General features: G+C 39.3%; 1 protein-coding gene across 4 annotated transcripts in view; it reads right to left on the bottom strand.

The window, feature by feature from the left end:
* Positions 1 to 324: 324 nt before the first annotated feature.
* The window catches only part of THUMPD2 (THUMP domain containing 2), a 40,554-nt gene continuing 16,127 nt past the window's right edge, over positions 325 to 24,751 (bottom strand). For all 4 annotated transcript variants that reach the window (XM_047782220.1, XM_047782221.1, XM_047782222.1 and 1 more), the window contains 5 exons: positions 21,244 to 21,331; positions 17,589 to 17,660; positions 16,706 to 16,820; positions 6,963 to 7,071; positions 325 to 869 (listed from right to left, as the gene is read on the bottom strand). In XM_047782220.1, coding sequence (XP_047638176.1) covers positions 545 to 869; positions 6,963 to 7,071; positions 16,706 to 16,820; positions 17,589 to 17,660; positions 21,244 to 21,331 — 709 coding nt within the window. In that variant the 3' untranslated portion in view covers positions 325 to 544. The remainder of the gene's footprint in view (positions 870 to 6,962; positions 7,072 to 16,705; positions 16,821 to 17,588; positions 17,661 to 21,243; positions 21,332 to 24,751) is intronic.

Below are 24,751 nucleotides of genomic sequence, written 5' to 3'. Positions count from 1 at the left end.
TTTCCCCAACATGGGAAGGTTGTTCAGATAGTACTACAGCAGCCACAAAGCTAAGTCACTACATTAGGCTGATGAAAAAAAAAGAACTCATATTTTTTTATCAACTTCCTATTTCTTCAAGTACTGAACATAAGAAATGCATTTAAGTAGTAGGTGTCAATTTATTAATACTTTTAGAAAAAAAGTAAAGTTTTGTTTTCCGTCATGTTGGGGGATACTGGGTTATTAACTCACAGGGTTATTATTCCCACTGATGTTTTATAAAATATGGGACATAGCAAATGTATTGCAAATAAGTTATTTTCATTCCAGTGGAGAACAAAATGACAGGTTCAAAAAATCAAGTTTAATATCAAAAGAAGTTGATACCAAAACAAAACATAAAAGTTTCTATGTTTCAGAAATTCTGATAGTGTACATATTCCCGAACTTGTGAGGATCGAGGTCTGTTTACTTGCAACCCTCTGGCACTGTCAAGATCCCAGAGACCACCCTCTTCTAGGCTGTACCGCTGACAAACGAGGACTTGAACCCGGCAGACCTGCTACTGCCCCGGGGAGTGCGACTTCTTATATTTGTATATGAATGCATCTGGTTTTCCCAAGCTAACTTTGTAGCATTCCACTGGCACTAAAGAGCCAAAGGGTGGCATTCTGTCCAAGTGTTCCTGGTTACTGGCTTCAAGTGAAGACCATGCTGGCTCTGGTACGGCAGCTTTCTCTTCAGGATTCAAGCATTCTTCACTTCCAGGTTCATCTGTGCGGCTGCCCTTGGGACACAAGGAGACGCTGCTCTCTTCACAACCTTTAAGGCGCCTGAGGTGGTCTCCACTAAGCAGCAACACGATGGTCCCGCCAACATGAAGCACTCTGTGACAAAAGATGATAATTGTATGGGGACTTCCTCCTTTGTAGACAACAAACAGTCTCACTTTGTTTAAAATATTTGGTGTTTTTAATTTGAAATTTAATTTTATCTATTTAAATACGAGGATTTTGATAATTAGGTAGTATCTCCCAGACTGCATATTCATTATGGTAATTATAGAAACACTAGTACAAATCTGCTTTAATTATCTATTTTTGCTCTATTTAAAAGGCAAACCTCAAAGTAATTTGTAGTCACAGTCTAATAAATGATTGTACAAAGGAAAGGCAAAATGAAAGAATCCTAAGGAATCAGCATATGTGAAAGGCAGCAGGCTGATGGCAGAAGGAAGTCACCAGGAAGGAGTGAGGACATGAACAAAGAAAGGGCAAAAGGGAAGATAAGAAAAAGAAGGGGAGACCTAGAAATGTCAGCTCGTGGGAAATCCATGTTCTTAATTCTATGACCAGGGTCTGTAAGGAACTTATGTAGAGAAAGTGATGACAGGCATACTGTCCCCTGAGTTGCTGAAGAGATGACTGGTCAGGGGGAGAGAGAGGCAAGTAAAGAGTTAAAGAGTGTGGCAGGGCCACCATCAAGGTGAGTGTGAGGTGCGGTGGGAACAGCTCGGTTAGGGAGGACCCAAAGCCAGGCACTGAGAGTGGGGAAGATGCCCAGAGGATGAGATCACCTATACTGGGTGTTAAGGACAAGCAGGAGTGAGCCAGGCTGAGGGACTGGAGTAAGGGGGTGCTGGATGCAGAGGAAGTCACCATGTCAGGAAGAAGCGGAGCAGGGGAGGCGCTCAATGTAGCTCAGCTGAGGGTGAATCAGTGGGGGTAGGAGGAGGTGGGAGGACAAGATCTCGGTTTGGCACGTGTTGAGGGTGGGGCCAACAGACAGCTGGACACACAGCCTGGAGGTGATGCGAAAGACAGACCAGGGCTGGAGGTGGAGAAGTCACTGTTTCCAAGACGAAATGGCAGATAAAGTCATGATGGTGGATGACAGCAAAGTGGCAGTATAGGGAGAAGAGGAAAGGGCCAAGGAACAAACTTCACACGCAAGGAGGGCAGAGGAGGAAGGGCCCACGAAGCAGAGAGCCTGAGAGAAAGTCTGGACAATGCTGACGTCATGGAAGCCAAGAGAGTACAGATTCAAGAAAGGAAAGAATGATCTCAACAGTGTCAAGTGCTGATGGACGAACACATGATGAGGATCATGAGAAGTTGTTAGTAACCCTGGGGCAGCAATCTCAGTCCAGGGCAGGAGCCGGGGCTGGTCTGCTGGAGTCAAGGGGGGACTGGACGGTGAGCAAGCAGAGATGGCAAGTGTAGACTCTTCTCTGGAGAAGTTTGGAGGTAAAGGCAAGGAGAAAGGGTGACAGCTAGAGGACCAAGACTTAAAGGGGACCCACACCACCCACCACACCCAGCAAAGATGTCAGGAGCTTAGCTTTCCCTCATCTAAACAGCCAGCCCATCCAGGAGTCTGTCGCCAAACGACATCACAGATTCACCCGCTTCACTCTATGCTCGTACTCCGGCTGCACCATCGCAGCCATCTCGGGACGGGCCTTGTTTCCATTCTTGTCACAATCCCCCACCTCTTCTTCCAGGTTTCCACACAGAGGACAACTGTAAATCCCTGCAAATTCTCTCTGCCACTACACTTCACATCCATTCTGGGCTGCCACATGACTTAGCCTTCGCCCAGCTTTCCCACTCAGTGTCTGCTTGCTTCCCTTTGCTCACTATGCTCTCACACACTGCCCTTCCTCCTTCTGGCCTCAGGACATCCGGCCCTGTTGTTCACGTGGCACTGACACTGGTTCCCTTGTGTGCTTTCTCATCATTCAGGCCTCAGAATTCAAACATTATCTCCTTGAAGAGGCCTTTCCTGAGCATCTATCCCAGGCAGCCACTGCCTTTGTCTTAGTCACTCTCTTAGTCCTCTTTAATTTCCTTCATTGTCTCATTCATGATCTGAAATTATCCTGTTTATTATTCATGATATCTTCCCACACTGGAGTGCCAGCCCCATGGGGGCAGAGACTCTATTCTGTTCACAGCCACATGCCTAGTTCAGTGTGTTGATATGCAAGGCTGCAAAAGGGCCCAGGGAAGGGATGGCTAGATTTGGAGAGATGAGATGAACAGGCTGAGGATAAGAATGAGAAGTGGGCAGAGAACAATCTGTGAGGAGGCAGGAACCAAGTGGATAAACCCTGGTTACAGGAGAAGAGAGGGCGAGATGGAACAGGGCTGTACCAGGGGACAGAAACAAAAAACATGCAAGTATCTCTAAACACATAACTTTTTACCTACCATGTTAACAAAAATAGAAAGACTACCATACTCCGGATGGCAAGATTAGGGGAGAATTAGTACTCTCGAAGACAAAAACTGGTTTAACTTTTTTGGACAGTAGTTTTAGCAATAATGTATAAAAATATGAAGTATACTAACCTTTGACCCAACAACCTCACTTCTAGGAAATTATTCCAAGATGTAAAAGTAGAAGCAGTAGCAGCAATAGAATTAATAGTGACGACAATGGCAGTGACAGCTAATATTTGCTTGGTGCTTATTATGTGCTAGGCACTGTTTTATATGCTTTGTACTATATACCATTTAATCTAGAGAATTCAAGTATATTCTGTTAGCATTGCCATTTTGCAGATGAAGAAGCTGAGGCACTGTGGTTTTAAGTAACCTAGTCAAATAGTAAGTTTCAAAAATTGCAAGGATATTCAGAGCATTGTTCTTTATTAAAATGAAAAAGTGGGAATTACCTAAATGCTCATCCATAAGTACTGGCTACATAATGGTATATACCTGTAATGCAATACTATGGGTACCACTGAAAGCTATGTACATTATAACAGCTAGTTAGACAGGAGATTCATGACATATTTTTGAGTGAAAAAAGAAAAGGTTATACAGTGCAGTAAACTAAGGATGATCCTATTTGCGTAAAATTGAGAACATGAATCTATGTGTATACATAAATGGAATGATGTCCATTAGAATAACTTCACCATTTATTGTAAAATTTTCAAATAATAGAGGAAATAAAGTAAAAAAATCGCCCCAAATCCTGCTACTCGGAGATAATATTTTTGATAAATATCCTTCTAGGCATCTCTCCATGTTCATATAAACATAATTTCTTACTAAGAAAGCTATTCAGAAATTATAAAGCAACATTTCCCAAAACTGTATTCCTCTGAACACTAGTGTAGTATGATTGTTTCCTGTGGGGGGAAAAAAAAAACAACAACTCAACAAGAATTATGTGGTTAATAAGTTGGGGAAATTCTATTAAACAAGATAAAAGAGGTTTCTCTTTTGCATGTGGACCCACAAGACCAAGAGTAGATGATACAAACACCCAAATTACTTGAACTTGAGCATGAAGCCTTAACCTTCTAACACTAATTTCTGTTCCAAGCAGTCTGGTATACTCTGTTTTTTTGAACACACTTTTTGCTTCATTACTTACTCAAGAAATACCTGCTGAATATGTCTATGTATAGAACATGGTGTGGGCTCCTTTTTTATTCTTTGCAAATTTCTGAATTTCACTGAAATCATGCTTCTTCCATGAATCCAACTCATGTCTTTTGGAGATACAGTGACTTCCTCCTTCCAGATGAGCAAGCTGAATTTCTAACTTTGCTTATCTGTTTTACATGGTTATAGCTGAGAGGAAAGCTCAAATATGAGACTTAATTCTTCACAGAGCTTTGCATACAGGAAATTGTTATTCCCCAAATAAGGAAGAAATAACTGAGCTGAGAGTGCATAGCTCACACCACCAGAGCTATCGATCATCTGTCCGACAATTCTAAATTCCGACTGCATGTTCTTTCTTGAAGAATACAGTGTTATATTGCTACATTCAGGACCCAGTTATTTCCACTGCCTATTATAAACAGGTTTATTTGGTATTTTTTATTTTTACTAACACAGGTCCCCCTCCATTCCCTTCTACTTTCTATCTAGAGCCTCAAAGTACTGGTAAACTACTGGGAAAAAAAGTTATGTGCACTTAGAGATATATTTATCTATATCCCCACCTACTTCCCCAAAGCACTGGAGTGGTTTATACTAAAACATCAGGTACGAGCTAACAGTTACTGGGTGCCTTCTAAGTGTCCAGCACTGTCCTAAGACCTTGAAGACCACTGACTCCTCAAAATAATGCTATTAAGTAGGTACTGAATAAAGATGAGGCACAGAGTGGTTTAGCAACCTGCCTATGACAGAAAAACTATTAAGTAACAGAGCCAAGATTAGAGCCCAGATATTCTGGCTCCAAAGCCTGTACTCTTCATCACTACATCATGCTACACTTCCCATGTAAAACCTCAAACCAGAAAAAGTCAAAGTCAAACCATAAAGGCTGACGGCAGGTGGCAAGGAAGCTTGGTCACAGGAGGAGACATTCCTTATGTTCAAATACATAAACTTTGAACTGACTCTATGGGAGCACTTGAATCATGTGGGAAATTCTGAATATTTTCCTAATTCTAAGGTAAATATTTAAACTTACTGAAACAATGTGAGGGCGGTCATATCTACTATTGTCTCATTTTCAGTTACTTAGAATAAAACCCAAAAACTGGCCTAGAGAAAGCCAGTATAATTTTACTGGCTCTGAAAGGTGTGTCTACGCCAAACACTGCCCTCCACTGACTTATGGAGATGTTTGAAATATGCAGCACTAGGTCATCAGGCAGGTGAAGCCACCATCTCTGTAAAGTTCCACATTAAGTGTAATGTGCTCACACATATTATCTCACCATGCGCTGGTTTAATAGTAGAGCTGGTGAGTAACCTTGCCAGGCTCAAAGGCTGTGGTTATTAACCCTGGCAGTACTGCAGAATCACCTCGAGAGTGATTAAGAAATACCAATGGCCAGGTTCCACCCCAGACCAATTTAATCAGAGCCTCAGTGGGGAGGAGTAGAGAACCGGCACCAGTGTTTTTCCAAAAGTTTCTGAAATCTCAGGAATGTGCTACCAGGCAGGAGCTCAGGAAATGTCTGAATTACAGGTGCTGCGCAGAGAGAGAGCCCAGTGATGTCCCAAGTTAGGTAACTGTGGAACAGGGTTATGTAAGGCTCTTGACTGTATATGTTGTCCCGCGCCATCAAGTGCTGATTAAGATGATTTAATTCGAACTGACCCCTTATCCATATCCTTTCATCTCTGTGTGTTCTAGGTTCTCTCCTATTATCGACTTAAATATCCAGAAAATATACATTCAAGCCTCACTATTTGAACCTCTCAAAGAAATACTTTCACTGAATTATATTCCCTGGGCTTGACCTTAAAACACAACATGACTAGCACCTCTGCACTTTCATTTCAAATCAACAATAAAGGTGTCCATTCTGTGACTGAATGTTCTGTATGTAAATTATGTTCTGTGGTTCAGTAGCCTCTGTGATCTTGAGAAAGAGAGTCTTTCTGGGTCTGTTTCTCTCCTATAAAGTGTAGGGGATTAACACACAGTGGGCAGGGTACGGGGAGAATTAGAAGTAAATACGTAACTAGCTTAGTGACTGAAATACAGGTCACTATTTTAGATATCCAAATTTCAGGCAATAATGAAAAATTAATTTATTTCCTAAACAAAACTTATACAATGACATGGGATAACTATTTCAATTAAAAACTTCTGATTTGAAACCTTAGAAAATTAAGCTATAAAAAGTCTGGGAAATTACTAAAATGCAATCAAATCTTAACTGAACAGCTATGATATGTTTTGGTTAAATGTCCAATCACTCCGAGTTCCTGTCATGGCACAGCGGAAACAAATCTGGCTAGGAGCCATGAGGTTGAGGGTTCGACCACTGGCCTCGCTCAGTGGGTTAAGGATCCGGCGTTGCCGTTAGCTGTGGCGTAGGTTGCACATACAGCTCAGTTCTGGTGTGGCTGTGGCTGGCAACAGTAACTCTGATTAGACCCCTAGCCCAGGAACCTCCACGTGCGCAGGTGCGGCCCCAATAAGACAAAAAGACAAAAACACAAAAACAAAAGTGCCACAGTTCAAAAATTATGGAAATAAATTCAACAACTTACCTTTCCATTTCTTGCAGAATGCTTTTGATATCTTTTCCTAACTTAAACTTTTTCCCAAATGGAATGTCAGAAATAATAATATCAACACTTTCTGAAGGTAATGGCAATTCTGGAATACAAAAATGAGAATATCCTATTACAGCAAGTTCAAACATATACAACTCAACATGAAAAAAAATGAAGGATTGTTTTTGCATATTAAATAAAATTTAGGATTGCTAATATTGTTTCTAAGGAACATCAAGATCCTGAAAGGCTTTCAGAATCATTGAAGATAGATGGTATGGTTTTTGTATTCTGTTCTTTGAAAAGTGGTTTTTTAGGTAATAATAAAATACGACATAAGTTAGCAGAATTGTAAATTAACCAGAAAATTCAACTCTTTAAACATATTACATGGATAAAAAGGTGCTAGAAGTAAGAAGAAACATATTAGGCTGTCTAGCAAAACCTTTTACAAAATTACATCCTGTAATTTTCATTTCCCTTCTCATGGTTATATATAAAATTTTGCATGTGTAGACCTATTAGGTTTTTTTGGTCATTAGATAAAGGTTATTTGAATTTTCTTTAAAATTTTTTCATCTCCATGAGCTATTAATTAGTGGGATAAATGTGGATTTGTTCATTGTAGTTGGATTTTTATCAGATTTGGCTTTTTTTTTTTTAAAGATTTTACTGGGGGTATAGTTGACTTACAACGTGTTAGTTTCAGGTGTAGAGCAAAGTGAATCAGTCATACATATACAAATATCCATTACTTTTCAGATTCCTTTCCCATATAGGTCACTACAGAGTATTGAGTAAATTTCCCTGTGCTTAGAGTAGGTCCTTGTTACTCATTCATTCCATCAACTTTCCAATTCATCCCTCCACCCTATGCTTCCCCTTTGGTAACCATTAAGTTTGATTTTGAAATCTTTGGGTCTATTTCTGTTCTGTGAATAAGTTCTTTTAATAAATTTTTATTAGATTCTACATATCTCATATGATATTTGTCTTTCTCCAACTTACTTCATTTAGTATGTAATTTCTAGGTCCATCCACGTTGCTGCAAATGGCATTATTTCATTTTTTATGGCCGAGTAATATTCCATTGCATTTATGTACATCTTCTTTATCCATTCCTCTGTCCGTGGACATTGAGGCTGCTTCCATGTCTTGGTTATTGTAAGTAGTGCTGCAATGAACATTGGGGTGCACGTATCTTTTCAAATTATGTTTTTCTCTAGATATATGTCCAGGAGTGATATTGATGGATCATAAGGTAGTGCTATGTTTAGTTTTTTAAGCAATCTCCATACTCTTCTCCATAGTGGCTGCACCAATTTACATTCCTACCAACACTGTAGGAGGGTTCCCCTTCCTCCACACCCTCTCCAGCATTTATTGTCTGCAGGCTTTTTGATGATGGCCATTCTGATGGGCGTGAGGTGATACTTCATTGTAGTTTTGATTTGCATTCTTCTAATAAATAGTAATGCTGAGCATCTTTTCATGTGCTTTTTGGCCACCCGTCTGTAGATGTATTAGTTTTTAAGAGAGATGCCCATAGGTCTCATTTTAAGGAGACCCAAAAGGTTAAGAATATCTATTTAAGTCCTAAGACTAGAGAAAAGGCTAAACAATCAATAATAAGTAAAATGAATACCATCACTAAATAAAATGAGTGTTTAATTACTGAATCTAAATTTGTCAACTTTACATTTTATTCTTGTAAATAAGATTACCATAAGGTAATACATCCATTTTTAAATTTTTTTTTTAAGGCTCACAGGTGAGGCATATGAAAGTTCCCAGGCTGGGGGTCTAACTGGAGCTATAGCTGTGGGCCTACACCACAGCCACAACAATGCCAGATCCTTAACCCACTGAGCAAGGCCAGGGATCGAACCTGCATCCTCATGGATACTAGTTGGGTTTGTTTCCACTGAGCCACACAGGAACTCAATACATCCAATCTTAACTTACACATTTTCTGAGTATACTTTTCACTTTCTACTTATTTTACTTCCAATATCACCTACATTAAGTTAGATAATCATTTTCATTTCGGAGATCATCTAATTCTAAAGAAATGCAATATAACTTAAATAATCTTTGTTCTGAATACAATACAAATTTTTGTAGGCAGGAAATTTAATCACAAGACAAAAAAATTCCTGTTATTTAGGAAAGTCTAACAAACACTTGTTAATCTTTCCTAGTTATCTGAGATCAGTAGAAGAAAGTGGGTGGTTAGAAAACAAGGACCAGGATGATATTCTGTTAGGGCTAGGCAGGAAATCTTTTTTCCAAGTCATGTTTTAACTTCATGCACTTGATTTTAGGGTGCTGATATCAGACGCATTAATTTGAAAACCATATACTTTCTACAAAATTACTGAAGATGATGGACAATCAAAGCAACGATGTATAACAGCTTATGAAGAACAGGCAGTCATTTACTCTTGCGATTGAGCCCAAGTCTTCTATCTACACATATACATTATTAGCCCATGTTCAGGTTTGGTAACATTTCCTCCCCTTTTGGTCAGCCTCTATCTATCTTATAGTTTGCTGAACTGTTTTAAATCATTTTAGAAGTTGAAGGAAAACTTCACCTAGATAGAAGAGAGTAATTTTTTACAAACTGCTTATAACAGACAAAATTGACAAAAGCGGTGTCATTTTCCAAGAGAATATAGTATCGTCTAAGCTTTTGTTGATATGGCTTTTCTTGTGCAGGCTCTCTTGTCAGACAGTTTGCATTTGGCTCTGCCACCTTCTAGCCATGGGACTTTGGGACATTATTGCTATTTTCTCATCTGTCAAATGGGATGAGTACCTATCTCAGGAGTTACCAAGTGAGGAATTTATTCAAGGTATTTAGAAGAGTGCCTGGGGCACACAGCAGGCACTCGGTAGCCATCAGCTATGGCTGTAGTTATTATTTACAATGTCCTCTCCGATGTGTACAGGGAGATGACAGCCGGGTGGAGACCAGTGGGTTGGGAATCCTTCCAAGAAGCTCTGTGGAACTCTGCAATTCCTTCTCACAGTGTTCAAAGGCCTAAGTGGGGCAACCACTTCCCTTTAGCAGTGGCTCTCAAAGTATGGTCCCCAGACAAGCAGCATCAGTATCGCCTGGGAATTAGAAACGCAAATTTTCAGGTCTCCAGTCAAACCTATTTAGTGTGATCAGAATCATCTGAAAGGCCTGGTAGACCACAAACTGTTGGCCCGAACTCCAGGGTTTCTGATGCAGAAAATCCTAACATCATGAGCATCTGACCCATAAGATTCAACACACAGTAAAATCGCTCAAATTATCAAATGCCTAACCTGTCTGTGAACAAAGAGTCTGTAATCAGAGAGATACAATTCTGAAATACATAGCTCAAAACAAGAATAATCTTTTAAAAATCTCTTCAGGATGAAAAAAAATTAAAGTAACGGTGTGTCTTGAGCAAAAGAATTGTCCTATTTCTTTCCTTCTGGGAGAAAATGAGTAAGAACTGCTTAAAGCCAGGATTATAGTCCTAAGACGTTTTCTTCTTCTTTGTTTTTTTTTTGCTTTTGGGGGCCGAACCCAAAGCATACGGAAGTTCCTAGGCTAGGGGTCGAATTGGAGCTACAGCTGGCCGTGTACACCATGGTCACAGCAACATGGGATCGGAGCTGTGCCTGTGACCTCCAACACGGCTCACAGCAACGCCGGATCCTTAGCCCACTGAGCAAGGCTAGGGATTGAACCTGCGTCCTCATGGATGCTAGTCGAGTTCGTTTCCACTGAGCCACAACAGGAACTCCAAGATGTTTTCTTCCAAAAGGCTTTAAAAGCCTCCAGAGTGTCTATGTGTATACTTAGACAAAAGAAAGCTTGAGAAGTTTTATGTGGGCACACCCTTTTATTATTTTCTTTCATTGTACTTTCTGCTGTTTGTTATTCTTTCCTTAGTCCAGGCTTTTAACAATGGCATTCTTAAATTCTCAGTTGTTCAAAATTAGTTGTATGTTGATTCAATACTCATGATCAATCACGTTACGTTAGCTTCTCTAGTCCTCAGTTGATTCACCTCTTAAAGGGCTGGATTTTTTTATTAATTTTTCCCTCTTCAAAAGTTCTTCTTAGTGAAGTATTACCTGAACTTTTTTATATTTGAAAATATCTCTGTAGTAAAATGACATCTCAGTTGGCCATATTTGTTCATTTTTTTCCTTGGGGTTTTTAGGGATAGATTTCAATGTCTTGTTGCCAGTTTTGTTTTATTAGCAATAACTGCACTTAATCAAAAATTTCTAAAACATAAGTTTTTCAGCACTTTGTTGAATTCTTTGATTATCAATTTGGAAAGAGTTTTGAAAACACAACCACAACTAGATAACTTGTTAAATTATAAAGTTTATAGCACAATTGTAAGATACTCTGGCTGATTTACAAAATAATTCTTCAAGGTGTAAACATTTTAAAACCCAGCTACCAACACACAAGCAAATAAAGCATGTACTGTTATGTTGAATTACTTTTTTTTTTTGCATTCAACCATCTTTATCACAGACAGACTGCAGTTCAGTTACTGTGTATATTTAAAAAATTTTTTTTAGAAGTCTATTATTTTGATAACTCAAGTTTCTTTTTCAATTCAGAATGTCACAGCTTATTTGGAGGTACTTATGAATTATTTGGGTACCACATCAAATTCCATGTACCTTTCTGCTTCATAGGTTTATTTAATAAAAATATTAATTTTCAGCATGATGCTGTGGTCCACCAAATAATGTATAAACAGATACATGTGCAGCGCTGAGCTGAATTTACAGTAGCACTCACTATAATGAAAAATGTCTCATCTCTGACAGAAAAAACTTTCTAAATTTTCAAGAAGGCGGGGAAGCTAGACTGCTACTGGAATTGATTTAGCTGATTTTCTTTTTGGAGCATCAGATAACACTGATAGAAAGCGGGCAATATTTAACTTTCTGTGGAGGTCTTCTGCTAACGGAGCCAACATATTAATAGCTATAATTTCATTTTGTTTACGTAACTCAGAAAACTTGGAATTGAAAATGAGCAAAATTCATTTAGAAGAGTGCTCATTTGATGTAAATGAAAAGTCATGCTTCCCAGAGTGATATTTAAATGCATTTCCTTAGGCTGTGATACTACCATAGCTCTCACAGTGGATGACAGATGTCAATAAACATTTTACTCAAGTTGTGTTCATCAACAGCTTTGTTGAGAAATGGTACCTAGGTATTAACTTTTTCACTAAATATGCACTTTTAAAACTTTACTGCTGCTGAAAGAGTCTGTTACAGAATAGCAGTGTTACCAAACAAAAAAGGGATTTATATTATATGATAAATGATAAAGCCATTGTAGCAAAAACAAACTCTCTATGGTGAATTTCTTATCCTGCACATATTTCATGTATACCTAACCTATCACCTCCTACACTTCCTTCCGATTCCCCAAATGCCAGGGCAGCCTGGCAGCTTCATGAATCTTGCGGAATGTGGTGTGGGCCACAAGAGACGCCTGGCTGGAACACCAGGGGCCAGGCCAAGGGGCAGGAATAGCATTACAGGAAAACTCACACTAATATGAAAGAAAATGCAACCACCACATTACGGAGAGCTTACAGGTGTGTTAAAAAAAGCATGCCGTGCATCTACAAGGGTAGAGATGTGCCTGAGACCAAATTGTAGTTGTTATCAATAATCTTATTATATATACTCCTTCACTGAATGTGACAGGCTATAGAATGTCTAAAACTGGAAGGACTGAAAATATTCCCCCTTTTCACCTGCCTATAATTTTGTCATTTTAGCTAATCATATGTGTGTTTCTTTTACTCATATCTGCATATATATATCATACTAAGAATGTAAATATATCTGCAGATTTAAAAAAAAATCCCAATGACTAATTATTTCCTAAGATAGCCTGCAACATAATATTCATTTGCTTCCCAATTTTCATGATGATGAAAACTTGAGAACACATGCAATTTCTGCATGTTAAAGAATCATCTCATTTTATATTAGTAGAGGGTCATAAGATAGAGTATTACTAAAAAAGTAGAAAAAATAAAGCCATTTGTGGCTGCCTGATGGGAGGGGGAGGGAGTGGGAGGGATCGGGAGTTTGGGCTTATCAGACACAACTTAGAATAGATTTACAAGGAGATCCTGCTGAATAGCATTGAGAACTTTGTCTAGATACTCATGTTGCAACAGAAGAAAGGGTGGGGGAAAAAATGTACTTGTAATGTATACATGTAAGGATAACCTGACCCCCTTGCTGTACAGTGGGAAAATAAAAAAAATTATAAAAAAAAAATAAAGCCATTAAAGCACACAAAGAGGATGAAGACATCAATTATGCAGTAGTGTAAATTACGGTAGGAGTTTTACTAACATCCTAGATATATCCATCCTTAGAGAAGTCTTTAATTCTTGCTGTAAAAAGGTGTGAGATCCTTGTGTGGAAATACAATTCTAAATTGTATTTACGACGAGAGCTTTTAAAAGTAACACCAAGTTAAGGAAGAAAATCAACACTTGTATCTCGCTGGAATGTCTACCTCTAAAGTAGAGGTATGCATTAAAGGGCTAATGATTAAATAGTTAATATTGGCTCCTATGTACACAAGATATGTAATTCCCCCAGACTTACTTCCAATCTTAAAAGGCTGCAGTGTTGAAACAAATTTAAACAGTGTTTCTTTCCTCCAGAAGGTTATCTTGAAAATAAGCAATTAATTCATAAAAGAAAAATCTACAAATGACATAATGTGAAAAAAGTTTTGCCTTACTAGTAAAGAAAGGTAAATTTTATAAATTTTTATCAAATTGGTAAAGAGTTTAAAAAATTGTAATGAAATGATAATATCCAGTCTAAACAAAGGTTTAGGGAATGTGCACTAATGGCCATACCTGTTCTGTTACCACTTCCACCCTCATGTGCTCAGCCTTCCCTGACACTGGGAGTGCCTGCCCCACACCTGTGAGCTGCGTCCCATGCTTTCTTGGGGACGGTGAGAGTATTGGATGAGCAGTTTTCTCTCTCCTACAGTGTCAAGTAGTTTCCCCTGTCAATCTGGTCATTCTCTTTAGCATATAGGAATGTTGTACTTAAAAAAAAAATGAATTCTAATTTTTTAAGGGCTGCATCTGTGGCATATAGAAGTTCCCAGGCTAGGGGTCCAGTTGGAGCTGTAGCTGCCGGCCTACCTATACCACAGCTCACAGCAACGCTGGATCCTTAACCCACTGAACAAGGCCAGGGATCAAACCTTCATCCTCACGGATATTAGTCAGGTTCATAATCCCATGAGCTACAATGGGAACTCCTGAATTCTGATTTCTATCTTCAAAAAATCCAGGCTTGATCCCTAATCTTCCCTGTTTCTCTGCTCACTTTACCAGCCAAACTGCTTAAGAGGATAATCAGCACTAGCCGTCGTGAAGTTACCTTCTCCCATGCTCTCCACCACTCAGGCAGGCAGGACTTTGTTCCTGCTGCTCCATGGAAATGGCCAGGCCTTATTTTGCTTTACCAACTGGCAATATCTGACACAGCTGATCATTCTTCCTCAGATTCTCTCTTATTATATTGCTGGTTGTTCCTTTACTAGATTCTCACCCTCCAGACCTCTAAGCATCTCATCCTCAGAGGAAGCCTTTCTTCTCTACTTCTACTCATTCCCTAGGTGATCTCATGCATTTAAATGTCACCTACACCAGTGATGGCAACCCTCTCCCCTAAATGCCAGATGTGTATATCAAGCTAATACCTCGACATCTCCTGCGCATGGTGTCTAATTATCATGTGGAACTAAATGGGCCCTAAACTCTAATCTGTTCCCCCTGCAGTTTTCCTCAACTCAATAAAAGGAGACCACCTTCTAGCTGCCCAAGGCGGAAAGCTCAGGGTCATTCTTAGTCTTTTTCTCACATTCAATTCACCAACAGATTGTGTTGGCTCTACCTTCAAAATATGTATATATCTGACCTCTTTTCAACACCTCTGACAATACCACTTTGTGTCAACCCATCATCATTTCTTACCTGGATTATTGCAATGATCTTGTAACTAGTCTCTTTGCTTCCATCTGTGCCCTATTCGTCTGTTTTTAACATGGTAGTTAGAGTGATCTTTTTAAAAAAATGAAGATTTATTTGGCTATCTGGTATCACAGAGAACTTAAAAAAAAAAAAAAAACTTAAAAAAAACCAAGTGAGCACTTAGGCTTGTTTTTAAAAGTAAAATCTTATGGGAAATGCCCAAAACATAAAAACTGACAAAAGTGGAGTTGGTAGTACAGCCAAGTTCTAATGGCCAAATCAGTACTTCTTCCTCATGCTGCCAAGGCACTCTTGAGACTGTAAAGATTTTGAAAAACCACTGCTCAGGAATGATTTATAGAGCTATGCCATCTTTCCTGAAGTTCTCAACCCCCCCACCCCCCAAAAAAACTTTTCTCAAGAAATGAGGGTATATGAAAACTTGCTTTCAGTGTAATCACCCCCAACTTCCTCTAGAAACTTGTCTCTTATGCATAGAGTCTTTATTAAAAACCTGGACTGAAAGTCTGAAAGGATAGTCATTGGCACCAAACAACTATGACATCTCAATCAATAATACCATTTCTTCTTTGAGGCTGCGTTGTTACACATTTATACAAAAGTTATCCTAACATTCTTTTTTTTTTTAGGGCCTCACCCACGGCATATGGAGGTTTCCAGGCTAGGGGTCTTATCGGAGCTACAGCTGCCGGCCTACACCACAGCCACAGCACACAGGATCCGAGCCACATCCTCAACCTAGACCACAGCTCATGGCAATGCCAGATCCTGAACCCACTGAGCAAGGGAACGCCCAACATTTTCTTCCTGAGAGTAACTCATCTCTACCAGTTTCCCACTACAATAAAAAACATCTTTTAAAATGATAGTTTGTTCCTCTACATGACAGGTTCAGTATTGGGACTTAGCTATCACCCAGTCTCACTGTGTCAAAAGAATATAGTTGTCTTAGCTGAAATTAAAGATGGTCACTTTTAAGGGAGAAAGGTACACTAAAGGAAAGAAAGATGGAATGTGAGGCTTTTCTGAAACAGTCTAAACACCATGGGCCTTAGGAAAATAATATTTCGGACTTCACAGACTTGACTCCTTGTTATGTTTCTCACTGCTGATTTTCCCCTCAGTAAAATGGGAGTGATGGTTTCCTTCTGCCTCCCAGGGTGACCAACTGTCCTGGTTTCCCCAGAATCTCCCAGTTTTAACACTCAAGTAGTACTGGTTTACTTTTAAACTGGGATGGGTGGTTACCTTATTCCCTATATCACAGGAATACTGTTTAACTGAGGCAAGGAGAAGGTAAGATAATTCAATATATTTCATGTAGTTCATCTGAAAGAAATCTGAAGAGCTATTATTATTATTTTATTCCCTTTATGCCTATAATAAGTGATCCCTGGTTATGAGAAATGGTTCAGATGCAACAAACACATCTTAAAAAGGCATGCTTTTATTTAAATGCTTAGGCAAACTACATAAATAATGTTCTAGAGCATGAATCTCTTGAAAAATAAAAGTTACAATAATGGAAGTAAACTGAGTATTGGCCCCACAGGTCTATTACAAGGTACAAACAATTCAACTTTTATATAGGAAAAGGGAGTCTTGCTTATTGACCCTAAATATATTTACAGATGTTCATTTTCCCGAATGTTTGCACTTTTCATATCTTACCTATAACAGAGCCTTTAAGTAACTCGATTTTATCCTTAAGGCCTGCAGCTTTCAGATTGTCAGACGCACCTAGTAACTGTGAGTCACTGACATCAGCACCCACATAATACACATCCTATGAGGAAAAAAAGTCATAAGTATAAATAAAACCATCATAAGTTTATGTAGTAAAAACCTACTTGTATTTTTCCAAATGATGAAAATAAAATTAATAGATCTAATTTGGTTAAAACAAATTTTAAAGGCTACACCTGTGGCATATGGAGGTCCCCAGGCTAGGGGTCGAATTGGAGCTACAGCTGCTTGTCTACACCACAGCCACAGCTACACAGGATCCGAGCTGCGTCTGTGACCTCACCACAGCTAATGGCAACGCCGGATCCTTAACCCACTGAGCAAGGCCAGGAATTGAACCCTCAACCTCATGGCTCCTAGTCGGATTCTCTTCTGCTGCACATGACGGGAATTCCTAGGAGCATTTCTTTAAAATGGCATTCAACAGCAAAAACTTAAAAACTTTTTGTTAAAAATTTAAAATGTTAATATTTTACAGTTACAAATGACTAAAATATTTAGGGAATTATACCATTTAAATCATGACTAATTATTGGAATTCTGTTGTATTTTCCTAAATTTATCACAGTACTTAAATAACACAGCAATTTAATTAACCCTTCACCATCTATTTTGACTACAGTAAATAGCAACTCATATAATTAAAAAGTAATAATCCCTAAAGAGATAATCTACCTGTAAATAATTAGTAAGTGAGCGCATGCACGCGCGTGCGCGCGCGCACGCGCGCACACACACACACACACACACACACGCACAGAGAGATTAAAGTAAAACACTGCCTGGTTGACCAAACTTTAGAACTTACTGGCCATTCTTTTGCAGCCTCCAAAAGTATTGTTCCAAGTCCACACATTGGATCTAAAACAAATGCACCAGCCTAGAGAGAGAAATATTGACTTGACATCATTAAATCTCTTCTAAAAGGCATTATAAAAGAAACCTAAAACTTGAAGAATCAACATTTCAGGGTAAAGACTCTTTCTATTCTTTATTAGGAATTTTAGGTAGTCAACACCCTAGGGCAGGAGTATATTTGGCATGTTTAAAGATTAGGAAGGAGACCAGTGTGGTGAAAGCACAGTGAGTGAGAGGAAGAAAGTAGTGATTACTTCAGAGAGGTGGCCAGGCAGCTCCATTCAGATGGGCTGCACTGTGCTGCATGGAATAACAACCCCCACGATCTACAGGTTTAAACACTATGGAGCTCAGGCTATATGTCCAGAGTATGACATCTGGGGCTTCTGCTTCTCACTTGGGAAGCCAGAAGTGACGTGGTCCCCACCTGGAACTCTGCTGTCACTGTGGTAGAGGGGAAAGCATGACAAATTATATATACACTGGCTTTTAAAGGTGCCATCCAGAAGTGAGATACATCACTTCCACCAACAGTTAACTGGGGAGAGCATGTCAGTCACATGACACATACAATTTTAAGGGTCCAGGAACCTGTCACCTTGTCTGTACCTGGAAGAACAGGAAATCTGGGGAAAAAACTACTAGCTCTCCCATCTAGGGGAACACATCACATCAGACCTTGTAGGTGTTATAAGGATTCTGACTCTGTTCTGAAGGATGGGAAACTATTGGAGGGTTTTGAACAGAGGAGAGTAACATGACATTACATTTCAAAGGGATCATTCTGGCTGTTCTGCTGAAAATGGACCACAAAAGGATAGGAGTATTAACAGGGAGGTTAGTCAGGGAATCCAGCCTGAGAAAAAGGTGTTTTGAATAAAGAATGACATTGGTGGAAGTGGTGAGAAGTAGTTGGGTTCTGGGTATATTTTAAAGGTGGAACCAACAGGATGGATTGGATGTGGAATGTTAAAGAATGACAACAGTCTGAAGTGACTGAAGTTCCTGACCTTAGCATCAGGAACACCAGCTACCTGTTACTGAGTTGGGAAGCACTGTGGAGGAAAAGCTGCAGAGGAGATATTCTGAGGCACCTCTTAGGCCAAGCATGTCAGTTGAGTCACTGGACTCAAGCGTTCAGAGGAGAGGTTTAGGCTACAGATATAAATTTGGGAACAGTGGTTGTTAATCAGTTTATAAGTGGTATTTAAAGCATCCAAACTGGATGAACCATCTAGAAAGAGAAGTTAGAAAAGTCTGGGGGCTGGATGCCAGTGACTTCCTAGGTACGGATGTTGGAAGGTGAATTCAGCGGTGCACACTGACAGCAGCACATCCTGACACAGGGAGAACCTAGAGTGGTCCCGAAACAAAGCGGAGACATCCATTCCTAGAAGGAGTGATGATGCTGCCCACATTCTGGTAGGTTAAGTAAGATGAGCAGTTCAGTGGTATTGGTGATGACAATCTGATGGAAGTGGGCACGAGAGAGTGGGAAGAGAAGCAGACACCAAATACGGACAGCTAGTTTTAAGTTTTGGTGTGAAGGGAAGCAGAGGGGGTGGAAGCTGATGGAGCATGTGGGTTCGGGGGAAAAAATTTTTTTTTAAGTTGCAGGATATTACGCGTGTACATGCAGATGGGAATGACCCAGTAGAGAAAAAAGTCCTTAAGTAGGCAAGAGGGAGTGAAATCCAGTACATACGTAATGGAGTGGAACAAGGACAGCTCATTTATTACCATGATGACAAGTCAAAGTACGTGGGCGTAGATTGCAATGTGTCGGAAGACTTGGTGAGGAGAGCATGCTCAAGTTCTCTTCTCATTCCAAAATTAAAATCGAATAAGAAACAGGAGAATTAAATGCATAGTGAAGGAAGTATCTGTAATGAAGGTCTCGCAGGGAGGAGTAAAGGTAGGACAGGAGAAGAAAAAAAGGACCCTAGAGGTTTCATTTCACAATAGGGAAGAGGGGCCAGAGGGGAAAGGTCAGAGTGTCTTGGTGTAAAAACAGTATCTTGGCAAAGAAAAGAGTTGATGTCTTGATTGAAGGTAACGGTAGAGTCCCATGTGTTAAACTGAGAGAGCCGGGGGAGGGAACCATTCATGGAATAGAACATAAAATCCAGCCTCAGGGAGAACAATGGAATGATTAACTTGAGATCACACTAGCAAAAATAAAAAGAGTAAACTGTAAGAAGTTATAATCAGAGTAAAACAGGAGGAATACAATCGGGTATACCATGAAAAAAACAAAACAAAACAAAAAAACCCAACACACACTAAAAAATGAAAACAAAGTTGAGTTCCCCAGGAGCTCAGCAGGTTAAGGATCTGGTATTGTATTGTCACTGCCATGGCTTGAGTCCGATCCCTGGCCTGGGAACTTGTGCAAGCAGCAGGTGTGGCCAAAAAACAAAAACAAAAACATACCTACAAAGCTAAAAATAAAGCAGTGTGAAAGATCCACTATAAAGAAAAATGCAAAGAAAAAGATGAAAATATTAACACATTGTGAAATTTAAGTTGAATTCACAAATCAAGATAATGAAAACTTTATGTAGCAATAAAGATGCACAATTCACAATGTAGCAGTCATAAGTGCATATATATTAAACTACATGGCAGCTGAATGAGGTAACAGCTGATAAAAATGCAAAATCTTAAAAAAAAGTAGTAACACAATAAATTTCAAAATACCTTTCAGAACTGAGCATGTAGTAAAACAGTAAGTAAAGATAGAGATAATTTCTTGACTAGAAAATAAGATTATTTTCTTCTGTCCATGGGAGATTCACAAAAATTGATTAAGATCTTGGATGTACAGCCTACATGACTGTGACAAAAAATCAGAAATAATAAAACATAGCTATCTTTTTTTATATGGCTGCACCCATGGCATATGGAAGTTCCCAGGCCAGGAGTTCTTGTTGTAGTTCAGTGGGTTAAGAAACAGACATAGTAGGAGTTCCCGTCATGGCGCAGTGGTTAACAAATCCGACCAGGAACCATGAGATTGCGGTTTCGATCCCTGACCTTGCTTAGTGGGTTAAGGATCCAACATTACTGCAAGCTGTGGCATAGGTCGCAGATGCAGCTCAGATCCGCCATGGCTGTGCCTGAGGTGGAGGCCTGCAGCTGCAGCTCTGATTCAACCCACAGCCTGGGAACTTCCATATGCAGGGGGTGAGTCCATAAAAAAAGAAAGAAAAAAAAAAAGAAAAGAAAAAGAAAAGAAAGTTCCAGGCCCAAGGACTGAAACTGAGCCACAGCTGTGCCAATGCTGGATCTTTTAACCTACTACATCAGGCGGGAGATTGAACCTGAACCTCTGTAGTGACCCGAGCCGCTGCAGTCAGGTTCTTAACCCACTGTGCCACAGTGGAAACGCAAAAATGTAGCTATCCTTTGACTGAGCTTTTTTGTAGCCAAAATGCTCTCAGAAGTTCAATAATATATAAAGACCTATCACTGCAGTTCATAAGTATAACGGCAAGAAGAAAAATGAAAAAGCAAACAAGATGCCTGTCAGTAAGAGAATGAATAAGTTAATTACAGAAAGGACCTTGCTATTATATTAACAGGAATGAAAACATTTTCCTTTCCTTAATTTCTGCAAGAGACGCCATTGCCCATGCTATGGTGGATCTCAGTCCAGCTGTCTTGATGTAAGCTCTGCTGGCTAAAGGAACCCTACAAAGAAAAGAATACCCAGTATTACTGTATATTAAAGAACATGATATATAAACAAAAAAATAGCCCATTGCTATCTCTGTATCAGTTTAACATGTTCATACAATATGCACTAAGACATTCCCTAAGTTAGAGAGTATTTAACCTTGTTGCAAAATTACCTTCTCAAATTGGCATGCTGTCAACCAGCCAGCATGGTATTTCAGAAAGGTAAATTTTTTAGACAGCTGAAATTTAAACCCTTATATATTTAACTTACAATAATGTAATTACATGAGGGAAATCTTTCTAAAGTGTTTATATACCTCCCTGACTTTCCATATGGAATAGACTTTTTCTTGCTGATCTGAAGTCATCAGGAGGAGCACACTTTTGTGATATAGCACAGGAAGCAGGGTTTAATGTACACTGACCCCTGAAATATGTTTTCTATAAAAGGTTCCCTTTGTAAGTTTGCTCTTTGCTCATTTGCAAATTTCTCAAAGGACCGAATGAAGCATGACACTGCATTGTCTAAGACAATTTATTGAATGAAAGGCTGAAAGAGACACCTCCCAGTGAGTTCATTGGTCTCCATCATGTACCACTTTACACTTTTACCTCATCATTGCTACTATCAGGGTTTCTAGATTTGATACAAATTTTCAAAATGTTGTCTTCTGTTTCTCGCAATGAACATGCATTTCCTTGGAAATTTCAATGCACTTTGCTATTTATTTATGCAATTTGTTGGAAAGATATGACAGTATGATCTCAAGAATCAGTGCGTAATAGTTTTAAGGGTAGGCTTGTTTCAAAGCCACATATGAGAGTTGTTTTACTTTTTTAAAGGTTTTTCAGGAAATAAAATTTCACATTGTATATAGTACTGTATCCATTGATTTGGAATCTGGGATATAAATTTTGCAGACAGCAAGACTTATAAAATATTTGGATCAATGGCTTTTGCTTCTGCAGGCTAAGCGTAGCAATTACCTTGCTACAAAACATTAGTTAAAACCAAAATTGAGAGATTATTTTCATTCTAGACACACACAAAAAGAGAGAGAGAGAACTGTTATGGAAAACCGTCTGTCTAAGCACTTTTCTAAGTGTCAGAGATTTTATGTAGACCCTTTGAAATTTTTGATCATTACGTGCACATTTTTACTAACAGAGGTTTTATTTTATGGGAACCAATTCTTTGAATACACAGCAAAGTGGATGTGTTCTCATTGTGCTTAAACCTGGGCAAAAATAATCTATTACTTCAATGAAAGGGCCCTATTACATCAGTGTAATAACATTATTTCAGAGGAAATGTTCAGAAACGAACTCCTTGAAAATAAATAATTCTCTACTTTCACAGAATCTGGGTGATGTGTTTAACCAGAGTTTAGATGGCTTTTCCCCCAGTACAAAAGTAAATGTGGTTCTTGACCCTCTTTTCTACACATATGCATTTCTTCTTTATTCTCTTACATAACGTCTATCACCAAGTTCAAGTCATTCTCACCTACATCTCTAGCTTAGATTCGTCTCCTAAATCCCAGGTCTTTATCTTTAAATGTGTGTTTAGACATCTTTCCCTGGAGGTGAAGTACTGCAAAAGTTTATAGATATGAACTAGGCAGACCCTCCTTTCCCTGTATTTCACATCTTGAAACATTTGTTCATATTCTTAGGCTACTTACTATCTATATATTCGGTATCCTAATCTACATACCAGCTCTAGACTTGTCACCTGAACTCCAGAGCTATAACTTTTAACATCCAAGTTCTCTGGTGGCCTAGGAATGAAAGGATTCAGTACTGTCACTGTGGGAGCTTGGGTTGGATCCCTGGCCTGGGACCTTCTGCATGCTGTGGGTGCAGCTGAAAAAAAAAAAATCTACTTGGACATTTTTCACTGAACACACACACTACCTCTTTCCCCCCACAGTTTATACTTCAGAGACTGACACAGTATCTCTTATTTGCCAAAATCAGATATCTGGAAGTTATTCTAGACTCCTTAACTTCTTCTTGAATCTAGGGCCTCCTTTTTATTACCCCCAATTTCCTTTAGTTCAATTCTTCATCATTTACTGCCTGAACTATTAAAAGAGTTTAACCCCCTTTTTCTTTTGATTTCTTTTTCACATTAAAATACAATTTCTTTGGTAATTTTTCAAAATCACAAGTCTGATCACACCACTCTTCTGCTTCAAATTCTTACTGCTTCCAGAATAAATTGAGTTGTTTAACATGGCTTACAAGACACTTCATGACTCATTCCTAATCATTCAATCTCATTTTCTGCCATTGTCTCTGTGCATTTTGTGTCTCATCAACACCAAAACAATCTGCTTTTTCCCATATAGCTCAAGCTCCTCCCACCTCCAAGCCTCTGCCAATGCAATTCTTTGCTCACTTAGATTTCTTCTCTCACTTGTCCCCTTGAGATCCTCTTATTATTCTCCATTTAAGTGGTGCATTAAGTGGTACTCCTCCTCGGTTTTTTGCTCACCTGTCCTCCATCAGTAAGGTCTTCTTTTCTATCTCTAGCATTGATCACGTATCTATTCTGCCACAAGACTGAATTCCTCGTGCTTAGTAGCCATCTTACTCATCTTTCAACATTGGATATCTAGCACAATGCTTAGCACAGAGTAAGTACTCAAGAGCTAATTTCAACTGAAATTAATTGAATTAATTTTATTAATTTTATTCTGATCAATGCTACTCCCCCACCCCCCTGAGTAGTTGGTGTTAAAAAAATAAAAGTTGGGGAGTTCCTGTTGTGGCTCAGTGGTAACAAACGCAACTAGTATCCATGAGGATACGGGGTTCAATCCCTGGCCTCGCTCAGTGGGTTAAGGATCCGGCGTTGTCATGAGCTGTGGTGTAGGTCGAAGATGTGGCTCAGATCCTGTGTTGCTGTGGCTGTGGTGTAGGCTGGCTGCTGCAGCTCCGACTGGATCCCTAGCCTGGGAACTTCCATAGGTGGCAGGTGCGGCCCTGACAAGCAAAAAAAAAGAAAGAAAAAGAAATGAAGCTGAATTTATTCAACACTCACTTATCTTAAAAACAATCTCATTTTTACGTGTGTTATCTGATTTAATCCCAACCACAAAGCTCTGAGGTAGACAGTGTTCTTTTCCTGATTTTATAGCAGAGGAATGCGATTACATGCCCAAACTTGGTTGTTTTGTGGAGAAGGTGGAAGTGAAGTCCACGGTTCTTATCCACTATGCTGTACTGTACTAGGTGATGTGCAGAGCTGGATGCAGTGAATGCCTATGGAGCTACTGATATCAAGCGGCTCTTTACTGCAAAGAAAGAAGAGCTCTGTTATGTACAATGTCTTTAGGAACGACTGAGGTATACATTTTTAACCTAACAGCTCCTCTAGCCTCTGTTCCATTATTCTGACTTTCTTCTCTTGCCAGGGTCACCAGG

The sequence above is a fragment of the Phacochoerus africanus genome, chromosome 5, assembly GCF_016906955.1.
Source record: "Phacochoerus africanus isolate WHEZ1 chromosome 5, ROS_Pafr_v1, whole genome shotgun sequence".
NCBI classification, from domain to species: Eukaryota; Metazoa; Chordata; class Mammalia; order Artiodactyla; family Suidae; genus Phacochoerus; species Phacochoerus africanus.
Note: the sequence above shows the minus strand (reverse complement) of the source record. Positions and strands in the feature narration are given on the sequence as shown.